The 25,386-nt window shown below is 38.7% G+C and overlaps 2 protein-coding genes across 2 annotated transcripts; both read left to right on the top strand.

Moving 5' to 3' along the window:
- Positions 1–1,268: 1,268 nt before the first annotated feature.
- Positions 1,269–13,137, top strand: adam8a (ADAM metallopeptidase domain 8a). The gene is made up of 25 exons (XM_036126467.1): positions 1,269–1,662; positions 1,938–2,059; positions 2,156–2,229; positions 2,312–2,390; positions 2,870–2,946; positions 3,730–3,946; positions 4,786–4,863; positions 4,976–5,044; positions 5,724–5,893; positions 5,987–6,068; positions 6,195–6,337; positions 6,700–6,877; positions 6,963–7,052; positions 7,224–7,419; positions 7,517–7,598; positions 7,684–7,864; positions 7,962–8,048; positions 9,031–9,115; positions 9,427–9,538; positions 9,640–9,838; positions 10,039–10,086; positions 11,024–11,080; positions 11,182–11,232; positions 11,315–11,401; positions 11,731–13,137. The coding sequence occupies exons 1-25, from the start codon at positions 1,590–1,592 to the stop codon at positions 11,773–11,775; spliced, it is 2,682 nt and encodes an 893-aa protein (XP_035982360.1). The 5' UTR covers positions 1,269–1,589; the 3' UTR covers positions 11,776–13,137.
- A 67-nt stretch (positions 13,138–13,204) lies between these two features.
- spef1 (sperm flagellar 1) lies at positions 13,205–21,562 on the top strand. Its single transcript, XM_036126479.1, has 7 exons — positions 13,205–13,409; positions 13,533–13,644; positions 16,083–16,230; positions 16,352–16,391; positions 20,745–20,817; positions 20,933–21,038; positions 21,425–21,562. The coding sequence occupies exons 1-7, from the start codon at positions 13,301–13,303 to the stop codon at positions 21,539–21,541; spliced, it is 705 nt and encodes a 234-aa protein (XP_035982372.1). The 5' UTR covers positions 13,205–13,300; the 3' UTR covers positions 21,542–21,562.
- Positions 21,563–25,386: the final 3,824 nt, after the last annotated feature.

Below are 25,386 nucleotides of genomic sequence, written 5' to 3'. Positions count from 1 at the left end.
GTAAGCCCCTGTTATTCAACAAATGAAACAGGGCATTGTTTCCAATACTTTCAGTAATTGGAAATAATCACAATAATTGTAGCCAAACATAAACTAATCACCAGAAACAAACATATAAATATTTATTTGCAATTTAACAACAGACAGAATAATGTGAAACATTCTTAGAGAGAAATGTTGCTACAGTGTGCAACGTTCTTACAAATTTAATGTAAGCCTATTTTTGTTTCATGAAAGTACACTTATAAACAGGGCTGTGAACATAAAAAACACTCCTTTAAATGTGGCATCTGCATTTTGATTAATGATAATGAATATGTAATAACCTTCATGCTAACAATAATTTAAAAACAATGGCGTCTGCGCTGGGTCCTCTTTTATGCTCCAATTCAGCTCAGCACAGTTTCTTCACTGGAGGCTGAGATGGCAGAAGAAGACTTGACTTTATGTGATAAACAATTTTTGTTTTACTTTGGCCATTAGTAATTAGTTTTGGATCATTATATTATCAAAAGACTCAATGATGTTTAGTGGTCTCGACTAATTTTACAAGTAGAGACCACTTGGTACCACTTAACTTCAATGTTCATGTTGCCATGAGCTATGCAAAGGTTCACAGGGGCGTTTCTACTGGGACTTTAATATTTCTGTATGTTTGTTAATGTATGAAAGAAGTCTAGTCAAGGATTTACTTAGCTTTTGTAATTTCCCTCTGGGATAATTAAAGTATTTCTGATTCTGATTTATTCCTTCTTTGTTAATGTAATGTTTTTTTTTTTTCTTTTCATATTTAATGTTTCCCTCTGTAATGTTTTTTCTGGTTATGTACATCACTTTGAACCGTCTTGTTACTGAAAAGTGCTATATAAGCTTGCCTTGCCTTTGGAAGAGAAACAGGACACATTATTATTATTATTATTATTATTATTATTATTATTATTATTATTATTATTATTATTATTATTATTATTATTATTATTAATAATAATAATAATAATAATAATAATAATAATAACAATAATAATAAATACTAATAATGCTGCACCTACGGTGATCAAAAAAGCAACTTTAACGGAAGTTCTCCCATGCTTTATTTATTTATTTACGGTTGAGGGCATATTTTTTTTTACGTGCGTTTCCTTTATTGTGCCAGCATAAGTACAGCATATTGACGTTCCGCCACTAGATGGCGACAACGTAACAGGTGATTTTGCAACAGGCAGCTCTCTCTAGGAATGTGACTCTATTCGACAACTGAATGCTTTAATAAAGAAACTTTAATGTTTCACTCAGGCCCAGATAATCTCTAAATTTCAGAAAAATGAAATTATTGAAGGGCCACTTTGACGACCGCATGAATGTTTTTCCTGTGAAGGTGACCGCTGTTTTTGGGACGAAACTGGACAAAACAGACCTGTAGCCTAATCGTGCTCCCTTTTCGCATCAAAAGAACAATATAAACTTTTAAAAAAAGGGAAATTACTCAGTTGTCCTGCTGACCCGGTTAGTCTAAGATGTTAATTACCAGGATATTACATATAAAATGGGCGGAGAGCTGAGGACGTTTCCTCTGAGGCTGGGATCTCACAATGACAGAGTCCGTCCGACGGAGCAACATGACACATCCTGCCTGTTTTATATGGATTTTCTTCTCCTCGTGGAGTAAGTGGCATTTTTCTTTCTTTCTTTCTTTCTTTCTTTCTTTCTTTCTTTCTTTCTTTCTTTCTTTCTTTCTTTCTTTCTTTCTTTCTTTCTTTCTTTCTTTCTTTCTTTCTTTCTTTCTTTCTTTCTTTCTTTTTTTCTTTCTTTTTATTCTTTCTTTTTATTCTTTCTTTCTTTCTTTCTTTCTTTCTTTCTTTCTTCCTCCCTCTCTTGTTCTCTCTCTTTCTCATTGCTTCTTTCCTTTCACCCTGAACCTATAAAATCCATCTTTCCAGGTATAATTGCCGGTAATGTGGAGAATCTGCCTCATGTGATAAAGTACCAAACAGCGACACCTCAGAGGCTGCAGGCTTGGCCTCTGCCAAACGATGCTGCTGCTGCTGCTGCTGAACACAAGGTAATCAACTTTCCATCTTACCTTACAAGGCAGTTCTAAAAAGGGTTTATCTTGCATTAAACACGCTGCATCTTCACTTTATGTGTCTCTATGAAGAAATACCCAGACGTTGTTCAGTATTCTGTGAGTATTGCTGGGAAAAACTACACTCTGCACCTGGAGAAGAACAAGTAAGAAAACTTGAAGTCCCCTCTTTGCCTATTCTGTGTAAAGAGGTTGTTACTAATCATTTATAAACTGTCACTTTTTCAGAAACCTTGTCGGGAAAAGCTTCACTGTGACCTACTATACTGACCAGGGTACCCAAGATTCAACTCCCTCCAGTCATGAGGTATTTTACCTTCTCTTTTTTTTCCCCCCATTTGCATGTTATTAGGCAAACATGAATTATAGGACAACTGATTTATCTTGGCTTGATTTAATGAGCAGCAGAAAATTATGCAACATTTTACACACACACAGTTTGGTCTGGCACTAAATTCAGTCACAGCTTGTCTCTTCTAAGTATAAGAGAAAAACCCTTTTTATCAAATGCAGATCTTCTACATCCTAAACCTTCTATCACAACCATATTAGTTATATCCGTATTTCAAAATATCCGATGACATATAAGTATGTTGCTCAACATCAAAGTTCCTCATTATGAAGAAAGATGATGTAAAGATAATTTTGTGGAAGAGGAATTGATATATTTGGACATTTCTTATCTTAACTCCGATGCCATGAATAAAAGTGCATTTCCTAACAGAGTTTATGCTCTTAGATTCAGTAAATCTTCAAAAATATCATTAGAAATCCATTCCTCTCCAGGCCCACTGCTACTACCATGGACATGTTGTGGGAGTGGAGGACTCCTCTGCCAGCGTTGGATTGTGCTCAGGAATAAAGTGAGTTAAATTTCTGTTCTTATATCTCAGCAGGGGCCTTTAAAAGATGACTGCTTGAGGAAGGCCAGGTTTTATTGAACATGGCTCTCATGAGTTTTAACTCAGCAGCTGGATGCTCATAATCAGTGTGTCTAATTCAATGTCAAGATTGAACGCTCATCTTGTCCTGCATCCTGAAAATACCTAATTTTACATTTTTACTCCACCTTTATTCTGAGACTTCTTCTTTTTTTTAATTTCCTCAATTAATTATTAATATGGTCCTATTTTCCCTTATATTTAGTTATCGTCTTTTTTCCACTACCTTCTTTATTTTCTGTTAACCTTTTTTTCACTTTTACATTTTTCTCTCTATTTATTTAGTTTGAAAACCAGACATATTCTAGTATTTACACCAATATTTGAGATAAAACTATAGAACATGAACCAAGTGTCTCTGTGTCTTTTTTTGTTTTGCCTTTTGTTTTTTAACAACCTGAAAAAAATTGGTCAGAATTGTTTCTGAACAGCCAAACTGAGCAAAAAAAATAAAATAAAAAAAAGTATCAGGCATTCTGCCGGCAGCATGCAGCAATAGGTGGGGGAGGAGCAGCATTACTCTGTGCTACATAACGACGGATACAGAACTTTTTTTCTGGAATCCCCTTATAGGGGCATTAAACTGCAGCAATATTGTGAGAAAAACATATTTAGCTAGGAAATCCAACCACTAGCTGTCACATGGCACCATTTCTGTCACTGACCCACTAGATTTCCTCCCAACGTTTTTGCTCTGATCTGCAGGGGCTTCATTGTTCTCCACGACCAGACGTACCTCATTGAACCCCTGCCTGGTCAGGAGACAGGACAGCAGGATGGAGCTCACAGGGACGGCGATCCGCACGCCGTCTACAACTACAAGCACCTGAGGAGGAAGAGGAGCTCCTGTTCCCATGGAAACACGACCACTTTCTACGACCACGGCGCTCGTCCGTCTGGACTCTTCCAGCTTGGCAGTCTGGTGAGGACGCTGCACGGACACATTCACAGAAAACGTGAATTTACGCCTCTAATAATTCACGGTGCGGACAGGGTTCAGACACGGCGCATCTGAGAATCGAATGCGTGTGACAGTACAAGTAACATCCAATAAAATACGTACAGACAAAATCATTGGACGGCAGCAAATTGTCTTGCCTTTTACAAAAACTGTCAGTTTAGCGCAGTTCTCTGAAAACCGAGAAAACATGACAGATGATGGCGAAAAAAGGATCAAACCAGGAATGTGACCTCGGATCCTCGGAGAGTAAATGTACTGTCCGAGGAAGAGAATGAGTTAAGACATAACAAGGAAGCAGGATAACTAAATTTAAATAATAACACTAACAATACGACAACAGAAAGGGGGAGCACAAATGTCAACAAAGGCCTGCATGGCCAACACAAAATAAAGGCTTTACATCAGATACAACACTTCAAAAGAGACCGTCTGCACAGCCAGCAAATAAGAGCCATATGGTGAAGTGTTGTGTAGCAAAATTAGCTGAAAAATCAATAAAAAACAACAACCACTAAGCAGGATACACAACCTGCACACAACAGGCATAAACGTGTGCAAAATGCAGAGTTTGGGAAACAAAACATTAACTGAATCAGATCTAGGTTTTTGATTCTCTAGTAATTCCTCAGTATGACAAACTGTTAGCTTTTCTTTTTTTTAGCATTCACACCAAGGGGCTGTTGTTTCATAAAATGCAAACCTGGAAAGGAGAAAGAAATAAGCAAATGAACCACTTAATACAACCATTATCACCCTAATTCTTGTTTTCTTTGATGTTTTCTGTAATTTATGTCACTCAGAAAAGCAGAGCGCAGACCAAAGAGCAGAAAAGCAAACCCAGGACTGTGGAGTTGGCAGTAGTGGTGGACACCACGGAGGTTAGATTGCACCATAATTCTTTCTTTGACTAAACGTCACACATTTGTAGTTGCGGAAATATGGAAGGAGATGCAGCTGGTTGCAAAATATGTTTAAATTCTTTATTTCAAGTACAAGAAGTTTGGCAGCAAGAAGGCGGTGGAGGCCAGAGTGCTCGAAGTAGCAAACCACGTGGACAAGGTATGCTTGTTTTTTTCTCTGCAGCTTCAAGGAAATAGCGACTATTGGTCTCCTATAAAACTCAGTTTGGGAAAACATGCAGGAAAACTGTCATCGTCTTTCATTCTTTAATAATCAAAATGTAGCTAGAAGTAAACGTTTTCTCACTGACATTAACTGTGAGTCTTCACACCGAAGCTGAAAACATTCACACATATCCCCTCAGCAGTGGCTTTCTGTTACTTCTGTAACTTGTGCCACAAAGTGTTTTTTTGTTTTGTTTTTTTTTTACACACGTTCACATTTAGTAAAACTCAAGAATCAAGGGTATTTTTGGTCATTATGTAACCATAATGAAAATTTTGGTCAGACACCAGCACAAAATTCCCACATAACACACAGACACAGATCAAGAGCATAAAACATTCAAGTTAAATGCACCAAACAACAAAAAAAGTGTGCAAATAGTCCTTAGCACAAGATAAAATTTAAATGTTCAAGTAAAAAAAGACAGATAGCAGTCAGTTTACAGAATGATGTAAAATATGGTGCAATTGCATGAATCTACCAGATAAACACTTCCTGACAAATTTAAAAGCGTGCAAGTAGTCAATAGGAAAAGCTGAAACGTTCAGCAGGATTTCTGTGATACACGGCGGGAAATCGGCGACTCACTGTAGACTCTGCTCTGTCGGTGCAGTTGTATCGGCCCGTTGGTGTTCGGGTGATGATGGTCGGTCTGCACATCTGGACGTACAAGGATGAAATCGAGGTCAGCAGCACCCCCGAGGTCACGCTGGTTCGATTTCTCGAGTGGCGTCAGCGGCACCTGCTGCCGAGAACTAAACACGACAACGCACAGTTCATCACGTAAGACGCTGGGATTTGGATTCTCCGCTAAAAAGTCCTGATGTTTACGCTTTTATATTATTATTTGAACTAAATCCCCTTTTCTCTGTTCAGAGGTGTGGACTTTGAGGGCTCCACCGTTGGATTAGCAAACACTAATGCAATGTGCACCTCTAACTCAGGAGCTGTCAACGAGGTAATACATATTAAAATGCTGGGGGGGGGAATTAAATCTGTTTGTTAAAAATGTCAACATTAAATGGAAATTAAAAGGAATGGCGTTGTATCGATGTTACATGGCAAAATGCCTTTGGCTCCACAGGACCATAACACCAACTCGATAGGAGTGGCCTCCACCATTGCACACGAGATGGGTCACAACCTGGGTTTGTCCCATGATACAGAGCACTGCGTCTGCGGCTTCCTGCCATCAAAGAAAGGCTGCATCATGGCTGAGAGTGTTGGGTAAGCTCAGTCAGCCTGCAGTGCAATCCATAAGTTCTCATATCCCTTGAACTTTTTCACATGACATTTTATATGTTGGACCGAGTCACTATAATGCATGTGTTTGAAATGGAAAGACAGGGAAAAAGTTTAAGCAGGAATGAAAAGTTGTGCCATACACCGTATAGCTTCCTAAATTCCTAAATACTAACGCAACATATATATATATATATATATATATATATATATATATATATATATATATATATACATATATATATATATATATTATACTAACTAATACTAACGTTTATATATATATATTTTTATATATATACATTTTTCTATATATTTCTATATATATATTGTCTTTCTTCCCATAGCCTTGAGTATCCCAAGCAGTTCAGCAGCTGCAGTCAAAAGCAGCTCAGCAGGTTCCTGGAGGAGATCAATCCCGCTTGTCTGCTGGATACTCCCTCCACTGATCGCGTCTACGGAGGGCCAGTATGTGGGAATGCCTTCTTAGAGCCTGGGGAGGAGTGTGACTGTGGCACCGTGGAGGTTTGTACAAACTCAAGCGGGAGACATTTGCATATCGCATGAAAGTACCCATGTGGAAGCTGACTTGTTATTTTCTTCTTGACAGGAGTGCAAAAATCCCTGCTGCAACGCGACAACCTGCCAGCTGAATGCAGGGGCTCAGTGTGCAGAAGGAGAGTGCTGCCACAAATGCCAAGTAAGTACTACTCACTGAGCCTACAACTCGCTAGATGAGGAGTCAGACTGATGCTAATTATGTAACTGGATATCCAGACACGGAATGACTATTCCGTCTGGCAGGTTTTGTGCGAGTGGATATTTTTGACTAGTCAGTACATCACCATCTGTGTTTCTGTCCGCGCCACAGCTGAAGCCGACAGGCAGCATCTGCCGACCGAGAGCCGGAGACTGTGACCTGGCTGAATACTGCACGGGCCTCTCTGCAGCCTGCCCCGCCGACGCTTTCACCCAAAACGGCCGGCTGTGCAACCGCGGGAGAGGATACTGCTACAATGGGCAGTGTCCATCACGCCAAGATCACTGCAAGAGACTTTGGGGACCAGGTGAAATACTTTGAAACATTTGTTTGCTTTTATATTAGCGTTTATTCTGACGTTTCAACACTTAACACGCTGTCGTCTTCTTTATGGATCTGTTTAGAGGCTGAAGTCGCCGTGGACGCTTGTTTCTCTCAGTATGGAACCTGCAGAAGGTCCCTGTTAAATCAGAGATGTTCCAGTCGGTATGTAACTAAAAAGCACCATAACGTTAATGTTTTAACGTGAGTGTTTTTAAAAGTGTTTCTTGTGGTTGCTTTGTGCTTCCAGGGATCAATCTTGTGGAAAACTTTTCTGCTCCGGAGGATGGAAGTTTCCTGTAACATCCATGAAGGTTTCTTACAGTGTGGGAGGAGTAATAACTTGCAACGAGGCAACCATGAACCCCGAGGACAACTACCCTTCGGATCTCGGCATGGTGCCTACTGGTACCAAGTGTGGCAATAATATGGTGAGGCAATAGTTGTTTTTTGTTTAGAGTTAAAATAACAAAAATCCCAATTGTTGCAAACTCCTGACGCCTAATGGCTTTGCATTCTCTCTATCAGGTATGCTACAATCAAAAATGTGAAGATATCAAGAACATTAAAGCATACGGAACAAATGACTGTTCGTCTAAATGTAACAACCACGGGGTGAGTGCCTATGTGAAACTCTCAAGGTCAAATATCACACGATTTCATCATCTGTCATTTCCTCAGCCTTTCCTTTGAACGCCGGCATCAATACACAGCTTTACCTAATAAATTACTGATTTATACAGTGATTTTTTTAATTTGTTATTATTGAGGCAGAGAAGTATTATTTGAGTGGATTAGCAGGGAGACTTAATAAACTGGCACCCTGCAAGGGAATTTAAAAGCTTGATCACCCAAAGAGGGGAACAACCACCTTTAATTTGAAACATTACATTTCTGGCGGCACTCATGATAGTCGCTGCATTTTGTGCTCCCATTCTGACCAGCATTATCACTCTAAAGCACACGATTTTCAGCCGCTTCTCAAAAAAAAAAAAACTAGGTCACCAGGGAGCTGCAGGCAAACATTCCCTCCTTCATTTGGCACATTTGGCTCCGACACAGAGAAAACAAAACGTTGCTGCTGCAGCTCGATATTAGTATAAGAAAGCACATTCTTATGCTCACTTACGACACCTCACAGTCACCTCATGGTCTAGCTGTGACCTCTGCTCCAGCTATATGTCCAAACCATCAAATGAACTGTGTTGTGTCCATCAGCCATCGCTTTTGTGTTGTTTCTCTTAAGTCTACGATTTTAACATTTGGAAAATCCTGAGGCAGAAAGAAAATCCTATCCTCCTTGCCTGTGAATAATCCCACGAAGCTCACTCGTGTTTCTCGGACAGTTAATCTTTGTAGGAAAAAGATCAAGCAATTCCTCTTAAAAGGGGTTTTGTAATGTTTCTTTTAAATCAACCTATAGTAGTATAAGCTTTCTGTTTTAGGGGGCGTGACTCTAAAGGCCCTTTTTGTTTCAGAAAAGACGGATAGATATCAGCAGAGATTTAATTATGATTCCTACTTTCTTTATCATACTTTCTGCCTCTAAAGTCCTGTTAGAGCATAATTACGCAGCTAACAGTGAGATCTCTGATAGGTGTGCAACCACGAGAGCAAATGTCACTGCGATCCAGGCTGGGCTCCACCTTACTGTGCCGTGCAGCAGTCCGAGCTGATTAAAGGTATTGTACTTTGTTCTGCTTTCCTGTCCTCCGCGAATCTGCCTCTTTAAATGCTTGACCTTTTTTAAGACTCTGATTTACACATGACTCTGTTTCCAGCATGATTTAATACTCATAGACTCTGAAACAGCCGTTGTCTGTTCTCATGAGCGAAAACAAATGCTGATTGAATTCAATTTCCCCATTAGTCCACACAAATGACATTACAGTGAAATTTCTCTCCGGGGCAGATGATGTACGTTGTTGCTCATATGCTGTCATAACCTACTGTGTATTTGTGTGTGTGTGTGTGTGTGTGTGTGTGTGTGCAGGGTCAAGCCTAACCGTAGTCATCGTGTCAGTGGTCGTTTGCTTACTTCTGCTGCTGGTTCTGCTTATTGGTAGTCTGATGTGCTTCATCAGAAAAAGGACACCGACAAAGAGGTGAGGCAATAGTCTGCTTCTTTAATTCGGATTTGTTACATTTATGGTTTACTCAATAAGCTCGTATTTAATTTGACCTCCTTTGGTGTGTTTCTTTGCAGGTTTCGTGCCATGACCTCAGGACAATCAAACCCAGTGTTTCAGTCGAGCACCAGGCGAGGCAGCTCTCGCCGGCCTTTCACACACATCAGCCAGCCTACATTTGTGGAGTCGTCTGTCTCTCAGGCCTGTAAGCCTCTGTCCTCCGCTGCTGTCAGACCGCAGACTGGAGCGCTGAGGCCCAGCAGAGCAGCTCCAGAGGTGAGTCCAAAGCCTCAGCATCCCGGCTGACACTGTGTGTGTTTGACCCTGCCTTATCTTTGATAGATCACTCAGAATATTTCCATCCGTGGTTATGGGTGTGAATTTAACGCAGTAACTCAGCGAGAGCTGAGGCCAAAGGGGGGAAAAAACAATAATAATGGTTTTGCTTCCCTTTCTTCTGTTTTCTCCATGATCAGCCTCCCAGAAAAGAACCAGCTGGATCTCACTTATCAAAGGTTCATCAGGTAATCTGAGTTTGCCTTATTTTCCTTTAGTCCAAAGTAGGGAGGGGTCGGGTTCCTGTGTCAAGGCACACTAAGATTTTAAACTGTTAAGGCTTTAAATGGCTAAAATGATCTGTTCAAAACCCTTTGATTTAGATGCCAGTAAGACCTCCCCCACTGTATTTTTTTCTTGCTTACAAGGCCGACAAATTGAGCTTATTCATTTTCATACTTTTGTTCACAAAGCAAGAAGTCATTCTGTGGAAACTAATAGTGCCACCACCTTGTTTCATTCTTAGTAGTGTAACTCTGTTTTGAAAGAAGTTAGCAAAGTATGAGAGGAGTACGTGTTAAGCAGCTGAGTGCAGACGTGCTACCCAATCAAATAACCCGACAAACTGACCCTTTCATCTTAGCTCCTTGCCAATTTGTAGTGTTACTTTATAAAGAGAGTCACAAAAAGGGATAATATTTTCACAATAAGCATGTCTCATTCATATTTATTTCAGTCCAATTTGTTTACATGGCACTAATCAAAAACAAATGTCCTCTTTATAGGAACAACAGGCTTAATTCATCTCCATTTATAAATAAACGTGCAATGAAATGCATCTTCTAAAATCCAATCATACTATAGACAGATCAAGGTTCATTTATATCTATTACACACATTATTTATGAACAACTAGTTCTACAAAATTTTTACAGAGGTACATTATTTTCCCATTTTTTTTTCTTAAGTCTTTGTACCAAAACCTGAAAAAAAGGGAGCTAACATTATTATAACTGTATCATTAAAATCAACTAGTTGATGTTATACAGCTGTTTGATTTTTTTTTTTAATTGCATCTTCTGAAGCCATGATCATTATAATGCACTTAGAATTACATAATATATAAAATGTGATATTTTCTGAACCTTTGATGTGACAAACAGTGTAAAAATGTTTCTTGTACAGGTTGGGAGGATGTTAATGCAGCCATCAAATGTTTCGAAGCTGCCAATTTATACTGAGGTAAACCAACACAATAGCATATTTTCTAAGTATTAATTGCAGAACCTAAACGGATGTGGAAAATAGTTTCAATATCCTTGATTTATTTTTTTGGTTAACAGCCTAAGCCCCTCCCACCTTCTAGACCGCTACCCCCACTTGCATCAAAACCAGTAAGCGAAGTTTCAAGTCTTCTGATTTGCATTGCCGGGGTTTTGCTCTTCTTGTTTTAATTATCATTTTTCTGTCGCTAAGAACATGAAGCCTAAACCTCCGATGCCTCCGCTGAAGCCGAAGCCGAAGCCTTCTCCAGTCCAGTCTTCCCTGCCACATACCCAGCTGGTATGTATCCGCAAGGCAGACAGAGTGAATAAGACTTTCCAACCTCTGACATAGCTGCCGTTGGCATCCAGACATCCCCAAATGTTATTAAAGGAATTCTCGCTTAAAAAGAGATCCGTGGTTTTTGGCAGAGGCCTTATTCATTACGCCGCATGGGAGCGTAATGAATAAGCTGCGACTCGCTGTTGGAGATGTGGACATCTCTGGGCTTAATAACCGGCTCTGTTGCTCTATAAATTAAACAAGAGGCCAAGTTTGGATAAAGAAGACTAAATGCTTATCAAAACTAACTGTGTTTATTCTGGGTTTTTTTTTTTTTTTCTTTCCAGCTTGGAGGGAGAGCTCCTCTGATGCCCCCCCACAGGCCGAGATGATAGCGGGAATAATTCACACAGCTGTAAATACTAACGTTCTCTGGCAGACATCCCCTTTGAAGACGCCTGCCTGTTTTACATGTGGGGAAAAGACCCACAGGGAGATTTGTCCCAGTCTCCCCGGGGATGACCTCTTGTCTACGTCTTGCCAGTCTCCGTCTTCAGCTGGTGTACCTGAAGCGATGTTCGACAAAGCTGAGCTTAAGTGCTCAGTGGATGACAAATGGCGCTGCCGCTACGATCACGATTGATTTTACTGTTGAAGGGAAATTATTTACTGCGGTAATACGGGGATTTTTCAGCGTTCCATGAGGCGCCGGCACTATTAATGTCTTTGTTTACACATATCCTGGATAGGACTAGATTTCTCAAGTGTCCTGGTTCCGCGTGTTATTCTGTTTTCAGAAGCTTGGGTGAAATGTTATCCTGCATACTTGCATAAAATGTTACTTGGAGAACAAGAAATCAAAATGCAGGTATGTACAGGTAGATAAATAATCAGGTTTCTCATGTTCCATGTAAACAGCCTTTCTGGAACATGATCTAAACTCAGAGGGAACTTGATATATTACCAACAATGTAAACACTCTCAGATATAGTAATTTTTAGTTTCTTTTAATGTGGTTCTGGTACAACTTAAATTCTTTTTATGTAAGGCTGAGACACCCTGGCTGAAGAAGAAAAAAAAACTGTTAAAAGCTTCTCAGACAGATTTTCCATCAAGCAGCAGTTTACATCCTTTTGTGTTTAATTTAGATTATACTTCCTTTTATGTTCATTTACATGTTATTTTCAAAGAATTGTCTGTTTCGTGATTTGCCACACCATTCAATAATTTATTGGTTATTTCATATCTGTTTTTTTTTTTCATTGTACTTATAGTGTGTTAGTGGTTTTTTATGGTGGTTTTGTATTTCAAATGGTCACTTTAATGTCTATTTATGTTTTTTTTATGACCAAGAGTGGTTGGCATCCGTCTGTCCAATGAATGCTGTTAAGTGGTTGAAATCCTTTGTCCTCCTTTTTTGTTGTTTTATTTTTTTTTCATTGTCAGCCTGGTATTTGTGTCTCTCATGTGGGTTTATATTACAGCATCAGTGGCAGAAGCCCAGTAGCTCCACCGGCTGCTGTGTAATGTGCCGTTCAGCACTGACATGGCACTTTAATCATTATATATATATATATATATATATATATATATATATATATATATATATATATATATATATATATATATATCTTTTTGTACCAATCTGTAGAGACTATCTGACATCATGATTGTAATTCTTATGTGTATTTTATGATTATCTGCAATTATGATACAAGTGGGAAAATTGTGCCTTGATTATTTTTTTGCAAATTCTGTCTTACAATAAATCACCAAAACTAATTTCTTCTTCGTGTTTTTATTCGGAGGCCGTTTGTTTTGGTTTGAAAGCGGTCACCTAGCAACGCCTGGAACATGTTGGCGAGGAGCTAACAAGCTACTTGTTTTAAACTCAGAGAGTTGTATATTGTTCTTAGAATGGATCGTTCTCTTAGCGAGGAGGAACAGCAGGATTTGCTCGCATGGGTGGATAAAATACCCTTCTCCAGGCCCAAGAGAAACATCACCAGGGACTTCAGCGATGGAGGTAGTTTGTCTGGTGTCTGTTTATGCTAGCCGACTGTTTACTCGGTTTATGGCGTCGGGTGTCAGTTTGTGTTTTTATTTACTTGCGGATTTTATTGTGTCTCCATGCTGGACCCTCCTGCAGTGATGGTTGCGGAGATTATTAAACATTTTTTTCCAAAGATAGTTGATCTCCACAACTATTGCGGTTCCTGCAAAACGCAGCAGAAACTCAGCAACTGGAGCCTTCTCAACAAGTAAGACAATCTATCTTTTTATTTTATTATTTTAATTGCTACACTTAATTCCTCGTTATTAATTGTGCTAATTTTTTTTTTTCAGGTCCCTGCCATGCCTAAAACATAATAATAACAGTAACGTTATTATTAGCTTTTATATCTATTCTCTAACCTGTCAAGGGACTGAATATGTTAGTTAGCGTATGCTATACTCGGGTTCCGGTGTCATTTATGTGTAACTATACACTGTTCCTTTTTAAACAAAGTTATTATTATTATTATTATTATTATTATTATTATTATTATTATTATTATTATTATTATAATAATAATAATAATAATAATAATAATAATTATTATTATTATTATTATTATTATTGTTAATAATAATAATAATAATAATAATAATAATAATAATAATAATAATAACAATAATAATGAAGTTTTATTTTTTTAATACATCTACTCTTTTTCCCCTCTTTCCTTAGACAGGTCCTATATGCTCTGTCTAATTTTCCTTTTTTTTTTCAAAAGAAGGTTGATTTTATGTGATTACCTATTTTTGTTACTTTAGCCATTAATTTTGGTTCATAATGCTATCAAGGAAGTCAGTGATTACAGGTAAACAGTTTATCAGAAGAGACACATTAGTGTTTAAAATTTACGGGTACTCGAACGTTCATGATGTCACGCACTATTGACAAGGTTTACAGAGCCTTTGGAAGAGACACGGGCCAACAGCATCAAAGATCTCCCACTGTTCATTCTTTGCATCATGTCAAACCCATGACAAACTTTTCAGCATCAAATACAGGTGTTTGATACAGAGTCTTCCCTTATAACCACATCACACTGTTATACCATACCATACCAGCTTTATTTATAGATCACTTTATACACCCATGAGACCTAAGTGCTGTACACAGAGTAAATGAACACCAGTCATATGATTGCATTAAACCGATAATAAAATCAATAAGACATGAACAAATAAAACAGCATTGGTACTAAAATAATAGATTACTAATAGAATTACTAAAACAAAATAAAAGGGAAAGAATTAGGCTGTAAAATTAGTAGTAAAACAAACGGAACAATTTTAAAAGCCAACATCTCAGATGGTGTTAAAGGCCAAGGAACAGAGGTGGGCTTTAAGAAGGGATTTAAAATCAGAACGAGAAGAGGCTTGTCTGATGACCAAGGGAAGGTCATTCCACAACTTAGGAGCTGCTGCAGCAATAGCACAGTCTCCTCTAACCAGGGAGGGTGTGTAGGGATGTAGCAGCTCGTATAGATGGGGGCGGGGAAAGACCTCTTAGCTTTAAAAGCAAATAAAAGGATTTTAAAATGAATCCTGAAATGTACACACAACCAGTGCAGAGAGTGCTAGAATTGGGGAGATATGGTGCCTGTTACAAGACGTGCAGCAGCACGTCAGTTATAGTTAAAGTCTCTTTAGTATATGGGAAGTTCAACTCCTTTTAGCTTGTGATTCTAGCACAGAAAAGGATTGTTTCCTAACGTGCCTCCCAAACAACAGCTTTTAGCATGTGATGGTTGCTATGGATACTTGGTGAACTCAAGGCTTTTTTTTTATTTATTTTTTTTACATCCTTTTCTTTCCTCCTCTCAGTGCGTGGTGCCAACATAAAGTTGGCTTCTTGTGTAGCCTGTGGGCCAGTGGCTAAAATGAATGGGCCTCTATCTGATGTCATTAATATATAATATAAAAAATTATGGGGTATTCGGGGTATTCAGTGTCGTATAATATCCGATCGAAACAGGAAGTTGTGGTTTTCTAAATAAATTGGTTTGATTCACTCAAAGCATAAAGGGAATAAAAGCTTTAGTTATATTCATTATATAAGAAGTGTTAGGGCCCTGCGACAGACTGGTGACCTGTCCAGGGTGTACCCTGCCTCTCGCCCATTGAATGCTGGAGATAGGCACCAGCACCCCTCGTGACCCCATGAGGGATAAGTGAGTCAGAAAATGGATGGATGGATGGATGGATGGATGGATGGATGGATGGATTGAAGAAGTGTTAGAAGTAGTAATGTGTTTGCAATAGTGATAATGTAAAAAAAAAAGTGACTTATTCCCTACTGAATGCATCTAAATTTATAATTCTTATTTTATTTTTTGCAAGTTTTAAAGTGGACGACATATATTTTTCCTTTTACGACAAAGCAGCTAAAAATAAGACAGGAAGTAGGATCGGTAGCAGTTTTTATGCATTATTAACGCCAACCCTTCCTTGGTCTTTTTCATCAAGTCATGAGAAAACACCCACTCACCACTTCCTGGTCACTGGAATGGCACACAGCCAGCTTCAGATTTATGGGCCCCCACTATAAACACGGTTGTCCCTGTGGGCTCATTAGTAAATTACATGCCATTTGCTTTTGACTTCTTTTTTTTTTCTATTAGAAACATGTGTTTTTCTGTATTGTCAGGAGGGTGTTTCCCAAGCTGGAGATTTATGTCCCAGAAGAGACGGTCAAGAAGATTGTTACAAGCACCCCTGGAGTAATAGTGCCTGTGCTGAGCGTCCTCAAGGGGAAGATAGAGGAAAAACGTGTGCAAATCACCAACAATACACCAGTTTGTATTTGCACAAACAAACTATATTTTGCAATTTGTTCAAAAGCTTAATGTCAATGTGAATATTAATTACTGTGCCCTGATCGCTTACTTTCACTGTTTTTTTCTCACTCTTATGTAGCAATACTATGACGCCAGGAGCCAGGAGAAACCTTTTTCAGGTACAATCTTAAAGTTTGTATTCTGTTGTTATTGCGGTTTTAAATGAGAGCATTTCATTACAAGACCGTGATTAAGATTTCCGTTAAGTTGCAAAACAGTCATAAGATTGATGACATAAACTGAATTACACAGACTTAAACTGCTGATTTCAAGCTAAATGTGGTGACTGTTCTGACTTCCTGAATGCCATACATGCAGTATATAAAACTGTGATAGGGCATGTTGAGGAAAAGTTAGCTGACAATGCTCAAAATGTGCCTTTTTTTAGTCTTAGTGGTCAAAAAGATCTAATTTTAGACTTTTTGTTGTGTTGCCATACTCAGCTCAACTCAGTTCATTTATAGAGCACTTGTAAAAACAGCAAGAGTTGACTAAAAATCTAAACAGGCCCATTAAACCAAACTTGCAATAAATGCAAACAAAGCAAAGATCGTTAAAAGCAGTTTATACTTTCTAAAACTGCAAAAATGACTAAACATATGTGAACAAACAAAATAGAGAATAGTAAAAGTCCTTTCTGTCAGAACTAGCTTTGCAAATATATAAAGCAAAAAAAATTATTTGAAAGTAATGAAGAACATTAAATATGGAGTCCATACATTTTTTATTATTTTTTTAAAAGATTTGAAACTATCAATACGTAGAGCCAGAGCCAGTCCAATGTTTGACATGGCTCTGAGCAGGACTGCCTTTGGAGGCCAACTTGCCAGCTCAGCACCACTAACCTCGCTCTTATATTGTGCATGCTCAATATTTTTTGCATTCTGCATTCAACGACACGTTGTGTGTTACTTGATTGTGACTGTGAATGTTGCAAGCAGCAGGCGCCATGAGAAGCCGCAACAAGTTAGGCTGGTCAAGGCACTTCCTGCGGTTTTCATTTCAAAAAGGAAATTGTGGATTCTGACAAAACAGATGTGATAGCAGCAGCTACGCGTGCGCCCTCCTCCGCTGCCATGTTTATTTTGGTTCGGCTGTGGGCTCAGCAGCTCTTCCGTTCGTCCCAGGTGGCATGTCCCGCTTTAAACCATAATACTGCAAGGTGATTCGCAGTCCCAAACGATTGAGGCGGGAGCGGAACAAGATGGTTTCTCGTGTGTTTGTGAATGCATAAATACCGCAAGAATTTAGCTAGCAGGCAAGGTTAGTGACTTGAGTCAATCCAGATAATTTTTGTTAAAATTAGATTTTATCTGCTTATTTTAAACACCTGTTTGTTCATTTTATTGTATGTAATGTCTATGTTGTTTACATACTGCATTCCTGAGATCAGACAATCAGAAAATGTGCTTGACAGGATTATATCCATAGACATTATATAAGTAGACACCCCTAAGGACTGGCACTGCCTATTGGAGCTAACATTTCAGGGTGGCCGCCATCTTGAATGGGTCTCTCCCGTGCCACCAGTGAATTATTTGTACTGAGGAAGCTTTTTGCCCAACTAAAAGGAATCATAACCTCCCCGAATTTGGGTTTTACAATCGGCAGAGATGTGGTTATGATACATAACAGTGCCACACTTAAAAAAACATGTTTTAATGCTGACATACATTGTTTTATGCTCTTAAAGACAGACATATGGCATGAAATCACATGCTCTTAAACAAATAAGAGACATGTGGTATCACATGATAAATGTATAAATACATATAATCTATATTTTAATAAAGTAACAAGTTGGATTGTTCATTTAAATTTATTTCTCTCTCTTACACACGTACATCCTGAGCCTTCGCTACACATCCAACAATAATTTCTCCATATTTTTTGCATGCTGTGCATGCACAGATGCATACACACAGTTTTTAAAGACCTGGAAAAGTGTTCTTTAAAATACCCATCTCATTCCAGTCTCTTACACTACCCTGCTTGCAACTGGGGCTTAAGCTTAAGACCCTTGAAAAACAACTGCTATTCACAGCTTCCTGCATGAGATGGTACCCTGTAAGTCCAAGGTACTTAATTTTGCAATGTGATTCAGCCTTAATTTGTGAAATACAGAGATAACAAATTAATAAGCATGAAATGATGGTCCTTACGTTGGGTTTCTGCAGTGTTCTCATCAGGTAAAAACACATCTTCAGAACCAGCCGTAAGCTGCAGAAAATATGGGCAAAGTTGCTATGCCAGCCTTGAGTAAGAGAGACCCATCCAATATGGCGGCGATGCGAGATGCACTTGAAAACTGGAATTAGGTCAAGCCTAATCAGCGGTATGTTATCAAACATAAAGGAATGTATTATGTTACATTATAATGTTTTAAAAAAGACAATATATATATTTTCAAAGTGGGAGGACAAGCCTGTTGTTGCATTCACAAGCAACCACTTGCTTGCTAAACTATTTTTAAAATGTTAACAAGCCTGAAATGTTTCCGCAGTTTAGACTTAAACAGCGCGAATGAGTAAAGCAGCTCTAAATTATAATTCTGTCAGCATAATTTTAAAGGTTCTCCTTGATTGCATGACCGGTGTGCCATCAGCCTGCTCTGTGTTGATTCAAGCTCTCTTGGGACCCCAAGCCTAGCAGAGGGGCCCCTAAGCAGCCACAAACATTATATCCTGGGTCGACAGTGATCAGGGCAGAGCCAGTGTGCAATGGCATGCTGATCCAAAGCCTAAAGGACCGGCCCAGAAACCCAGGGGCTTAGTTGCTTCTGATCTTTGGCCCGGCTTCAGGGAAACTGGTTAGCATCCAGGTTGGAGCATAAAAATGCAGCCTTTCAGGGAGATAATGAGGTCCCAGTCTGTGATTGAGTTATAAAAAAGAAGATGTTTTGCTTACAAGTGAGTTGTCGTAAAGATTATAGTGCTTTGATGTGAATTTCCCTTTTTTTTATATAACGAGTTTGTTATATGTTGTTTATATCAGATTGTTCTATTTTAATATGGATTTTTTATGCTGCTGCCTTGGTAAGAACTCTGTTACAAATTAGACTTTTAAAGATTAAATAGAATACCTTTTTAAAATCCTGCTCTAAAGATATAAGAGCATGGATTGCTCTCCACAGACCTTTTCAGAAGGAGATAGCCTTTGACCCTAGCTGTGCCCTGCATCTGAGCTGGTAAAAGCTTGACCAAAGGGGTCACCCACTTATCAAATTTAAAATTCCCATGTAAAGTTTTTGACAGATGAGCAGAGAAAATGAGTAAAGGCCCCTAGACGACCAGAGAGAATGTCCTGGACCTGAACATAATGATATATTTGTTGATGTTATAACATTTAACACTTCACTGATATAGATTTATTCTTGCTTAATCAAGCAAATTAAAGGTTGTTTGGATGTTAGATCTGGACATTGTCAGCTTAGAAATGAAAGCCCTTGTTATCATTGTTATTATTATGATTTTATAAACTCCAGTGGCAATAGATATTATAAAAAAAGCACTGGGCCTAGGATTAAACCTTGGGGGATACCAGAAGCAAGGAGAGCAGTAGCTGAGAATAAACTAAAGCTAACTGGATTTAAAGGGACTGACCAGTTAATAGGTTTCACACGGGTTGAAACCGGGTTGTTTGGGTCAGTTGTTTTGCTATCATTACCAAAAAGTCTTAGTGTGAAAATAGTAAGTTGTCATAAAAATGATGAAAAACACAGATTTTTAACTTTTTTTATTTTACAAGGTGAATCCTATAAAACAAACACTGAACAAATAATGTAGAAAGTAAGGAAAAAAGGAAAAAGACACACAAAAAACAGATTGGATAAAAAATAAAAATCCAGATAAAAAAAAAGGATTTTAAACATTTCTTTATGTTGAGCTGAGAAATACCAAATCAGCACAATCCAAAAGCCCTGTTTTTTTCTGTTTTAGCGAACTCTTTTCAAACTGCCCCCAATGCTGTTTCTAGCACTGATGTGATTTTTTTATTGTCTCGGCTGTCCTGAGATCGTTAGCCCTCCTCCCAGCCCCCCACAGACAGTACCTGCCTCCTTTGAAGGCATCAGAAAGCTCTGATTAGAAAACGCCACGACGCGAGGGTGTGAATCTGGGGGGGGAAATGCGTCTCCTCCGTTTCCTACACCTCATCTGCTCCTGAAACTGACCTCAGATCAGTAACCCCCCCTCCCTTTCCTCCTCCCTTTCCTCTCTCATCCACACCCATCCACTATCAGCGGAGGGGTCTCAGGTCTCCTTATCAGCCCCCAACATCCAGATGGTCATTATCAAGCAACATGAGCTCAGCACTGTTGACTGAAAGGCAGCTTTTCTCATTCTGTCCTCTTATCTGACTTTGTCTCCGTTTCCTTTGTATTCCTCGCCAATCTGCCAACTTCTTTACTTGCAGCTCACCAGATTTCTAAAAGTGAATTTCTGAACACGTGTTTGCTTTTTGTTGTGCGTCAGATGTAGAAATTCAACAGGCTGAAGCGAGAATCGTGGCCCAGCTGGCAGAGATGAAGAGCACGGAGGCAAAAGTGTACGGCAAAACCTTTTCTTTTAATTCGGACCTAAACAAATCGGTTGCTTGTGACGTTGAGTAGAATATACCAACTATTGATTCAGTCATTTTTATTATTTTTTTAATCATACAGGAAACCGCAACACGTGACGTTTTACACAGAGATGAGCCCTGCAACCATCCGACAAATCCTGCTGGAAAAAGAGCTTCAGGTCCAGGATCTCCAGGAAACTGTGAAGGTACACGCAGACACCATTCACTAGAATTTAGACTGCTGACTTCTGCAAAAACAAGCATCCTCCTTTTTTTTTATGTCCGTATGAAGGGGGGGGGGGGGGGGGGGGGGCGCTTGGTCATGTTCCTGTAGAAGTGTGTGTGTGTGTGTGTGTGTGTGTGTGTATGATGTGTCACACCCTGTGTCAGCAGCAGTCCGTGAGTCACCACCGGCTCAGCGGATATAAAACCTTTTCCTTTTTTTTGTTTTTGCCACATCTGCTTGAAACCAAAAAAAAAAAAAAAAAAAAGAAGCAGAATGATCCTGACCTACATTTCCATCTTCTTCTACATTCCTTTTTAGGTAAACTACCCTTAGAGTGGCATTGTCCCTTTGTTTTCTTCCACGCAGGTCCTTCAGGTGAAAGTGAGCAAGCTGGAGGAGCTCGTCCGGTTGAAGGACAAGCGCATTGAGCATCTGACATGTCTTCCAGAAACGTACAAAACTAAACTGCAGCTAGCTGGTTAAAAAAAAAAAAAAAAAAAAAACGCTAACTGGCCTTCGCACAGAGACCTGGTATTGTTGCTGTCTTCTTCTTTTCTGTCCTGGTTGAAGTGCGTCTTTGGGGCAGAAAACGTTACGGTTCAGTCATTTCAGTTTGATTTATCTGATATTCACGCTAAAAGTGCTGCAGATGAAGGATTACATATGTCTATTATGTTAAAGAGCACTTTAAGATGCAGTAAATAAAGAACAAATACACGTCTCTCGTTTTCTAAACTATACCTGACAGATTTAGCTCTGAACTCTGAGGTTCTGATGGGACTTTTAAAAAAATCGAGCTTCTTAGAGATAAGCAAAAACTATTCTCCCTATTACAGACGTATTTTGTCTTTATGCCTTGTTTGTTGCCAGATTGTTAAACACTGAGACAAAGATACCCTTAGGAAATCCAAAATGAGGTTTACAAATGATGACTTGATTTATTAAGAAAAAAAAAATCTTTCCAAAACAACTGAATGGTTGTCCTTATAAAACATAAACTACTAAAGCTTTTGATACAACAAGCAATCAATCTTTTACATCACTGCAGAGGAATTTTGGCCTGCAGCTCTATGCAGGTTTGTTTTAACTCGGCATCATTGGGGGTTTTCAAGCATGAGTAGTCTGTCTAGTGTCATCCCACAGCTTCTCAGTCGGATCTAAGTCTGAACTTCAACAAGGGAACTCCCACATCCATATTTAGTTGTTTATGAGCCATTCAGACTAGGATAACCCAAGTGTGCTTGAGTTTAAGATCACAAACTGATAGCCTGAAAATGTTTCTTTAGGACTTCAGATGCTATGGAACACCTGCACACATTTTAGCCTACTCCAGGATGTTGCTGTACAATCATGCATATTGCATATTTTTCTCACATCGTTGGGTAAATAGGCTGCTGTCTTTCCTCTGTTTAGCTGAACATTTCATTTTTCTACCTAAATATGCCATATTATTATATTATCAATAAGTGTGCAATACTTTGGTTGTATTCTTTTTACTGGGGATGCACGATATATCAGCATTAACATCGGTATCGGCCAGTGTTAGTCATTTTTTTTACATATTGGTTTCGGTCCGCTAAGTAAAACTGGCCCGATATTAACAACCGATGTTGATTTTCAGCTAGTTGCCCTTTGTGGCAGTGTTCAAAGAAGGGTAGGTGACAATGATGCATCACAGCCAGGATTGTGATTTTTTTAATGAAGCAGATTAAAAAATAATTCTGCGTGTAAATCAAGACTATAACCCACATTCAAAAATTCAGTTAGAATAGTTTTCAATTGGTACAAAGTTTTACAAAATGTAAAAGCTTGTGCACACACCCATCAGTAAATATTGGTTATCGGATATAGCAGCAATATTAATATCGGAAATCGATATTGGCCCAAATTGTCACATCTCTATGTTTTGCTTTCATTTTAGAAGCAAAACTCTGATAAATTCTCTGATAAATTCATTCTCTGTTGCTTTAGAACTAACTTTATATGAGATTAGCTGTGTTTTCATGACTGATTTAATGTGTAACTCTGTTTTTTTTGTTTTTTTTTTGCCACGCCCGAATTTCCACATTGTTAGACAATAAAGGAGTTTCTTATCTTTTCTGAAAACAGAATTCCTTAATTTTTAGGGACCATTTAGGTGCTTTTTGAGAGATGTGAGTCATGCCGTGGGATTCTCCAGTAGGTGTAATTTTTGCCCAGTGTGTAATCATGAACACAAATATGAAAGGAGACAAGAAAGGCCATCAGTGCTTCAGATGTTACTCTGTTCTTTCTGTTCTTTTGTGACCTCCTGGATGAGTCTTCAATGCGGTTCTGGAGTAATCTTGGTAGACCCGCCGCTCCTGAGAAGGTTCTCTACTGTTTCATGTTTTTTTTTTTTTTTTTGTCACTTGTTTATAATGGCTCTGTATGTGGAGAGCGTAAGCATTAGAAATGGCTCTGTCACCCTTTCCGGATTGATAGATATGAATGACTACCTCGCATTTGATCTTAAGTTTCTGTAGATCGAGTCATAACGTGTTGCTTTTTCATCTCCTAGTCTACTTCGTGTTGTCAGATGGGTTCTTATTAAGGCATTTCTTGATGTTACAGGTCTGGAAGCAATCAGGCCTGGATGTGACTATTGAAGTAATCTCTGAACTGCATTTTTGTATTTAGACAGATTATATTTGTGTATTAAAATGTGTTTGATGATACGAATCATGTGGTACAAAAACATAAATACTGAAGAAATCTGTCAATGTAAAGGCTATTTATCTATGGAGCTATGATTGTCTTTATGACTTCTGGCTGTCACTTAGTGTTTCAGCTATCTTCTTTTAATTCCAGAAAATGGTAGCTAATTTTAAAACAATGATTAATCAGATATCTGTGTGAAGCACCTGTAACCCAAATAGTTGCAGCTGTGGGTTTGCACCATTCACTTCCTTCAAGATAAAAAAAAAAACAACTGACATCTGTCATTTACAAAGAAACGTTGCCTAAGTGTGAAAATGACTCAAAGATAGGAAGGAAGTCTTATTGATCTCCTTTCTACATATGCAGTGACGGGTTTTCTTTTCAGAATGAATCCTCCGATGGAGCAGAGACGGCCAAATATAGTCAAATGTTTTTCAGCTTATAAAATCCACGGTTCTGCCCACTGACAAATACGGTTTACTTTCCTTTCTGAAGTCTATTATCTAATTACAAGGTTAGCTCTGACCTCTCATAAATTATAAAAAGTGTAATGCCAGGATAAAGTAAGATTAGTTAAAAGATAATACAAGAACATGACTGCTCGTTCACATTTGTGTGCATTTGGATCAGTGACGTCACATGCGGGCCAAGAGTTAAGCTGATCTGGCGTCAGTAAACAACACACAAGGACCCCTATGAGATCCTAGTATTATAATGTCCTCAAGCAAAAACACCATGTCATCATGGTGTTCACACAAAATACAGAAACACAGCAAATATTCCTACTACTGATCAAATTACTGAACATATGGACGATTATATATATTATATATAACATGCATCATTCTGACTAAAGAAAAAATATAGAATAAACCCCCACAAGTTATTTTCTATTATTTTTATTCTTTTTTTTACCACTGTCCTCTTTATGCCGTAACACCAGCATAAGAAGCTGTGATTAGCTGGTTATTAATAAGGCTATCTGCACCATAGTCACAGTCCTGCAGTCCCTTCATATAACTTACATTCAGTGTTAGAGGTTAGAGAGGGCTTTTTTTAATAAAAGGGATCAGTTTAACTCCTTTAGTTTCCACACCATGGCTGTGCTTCACGACCAGAAATATTTCTCAAACAGCTGAATTTGCCTTGTGACAGCAAGGTGTAGTAGCTTTCTTATCTGACTAGCAGTGAGCAGAAACAAGTGGGCGAGGGGTAGTGGTGCGTTACTCCATGCAAATACGACGAAAACCGAAACATCTTTAGCGGTTTTGGAGCTGCAGCTTTTCCAAACCTTGGTACGACCCAGATGCCGATTACCAGCCCATGCCTTGTGAACCCTTGGTGAGATGAGGAACTTTTGCCAATCATTGGCGTTCCTTTCCATTCAGCCTTGCCCCTTTTCATAAACTGCTTTCATTTGTTTTAATTGCTGCGCAAATGTTCTTTAAATCTATGCAGTTGTTTTTCTACACATTGGCTGAAAGGGAATGCTGCAACTATAGAGAACGCAAGTGAACACCTCTGAATGGGGAATTTGATTTAAAACGTGCACATATTGGGGGAAAAAAATCTGAAAAATACAAATGGATATTCTAAAAAGATGCCTTATGTCCACAGGCATATGTGCGTTGGAGTTTGTATTTTGGAGG

Source organism: Fundulus heteroclitus, chromosome 22, assembly GCF_011125445.2.
Source record: "Fundulus heteroclitus isolate FHET01 chromosome 22, MU-UCD_Fhet_4.1, whole genome shotgun sequence".
NCBI classification, from domain to species: Eukaryota; Metazoa; Chordata; class Actinopteri; order Cyprinodontiformes; family Fundulidae; genus Fundulus; species Fundulus heteroclitus.
Note: the sequence above shows the minus strand (reverse complement) of the source record. Positions and strands in the feature narration are given on the sequence as shown.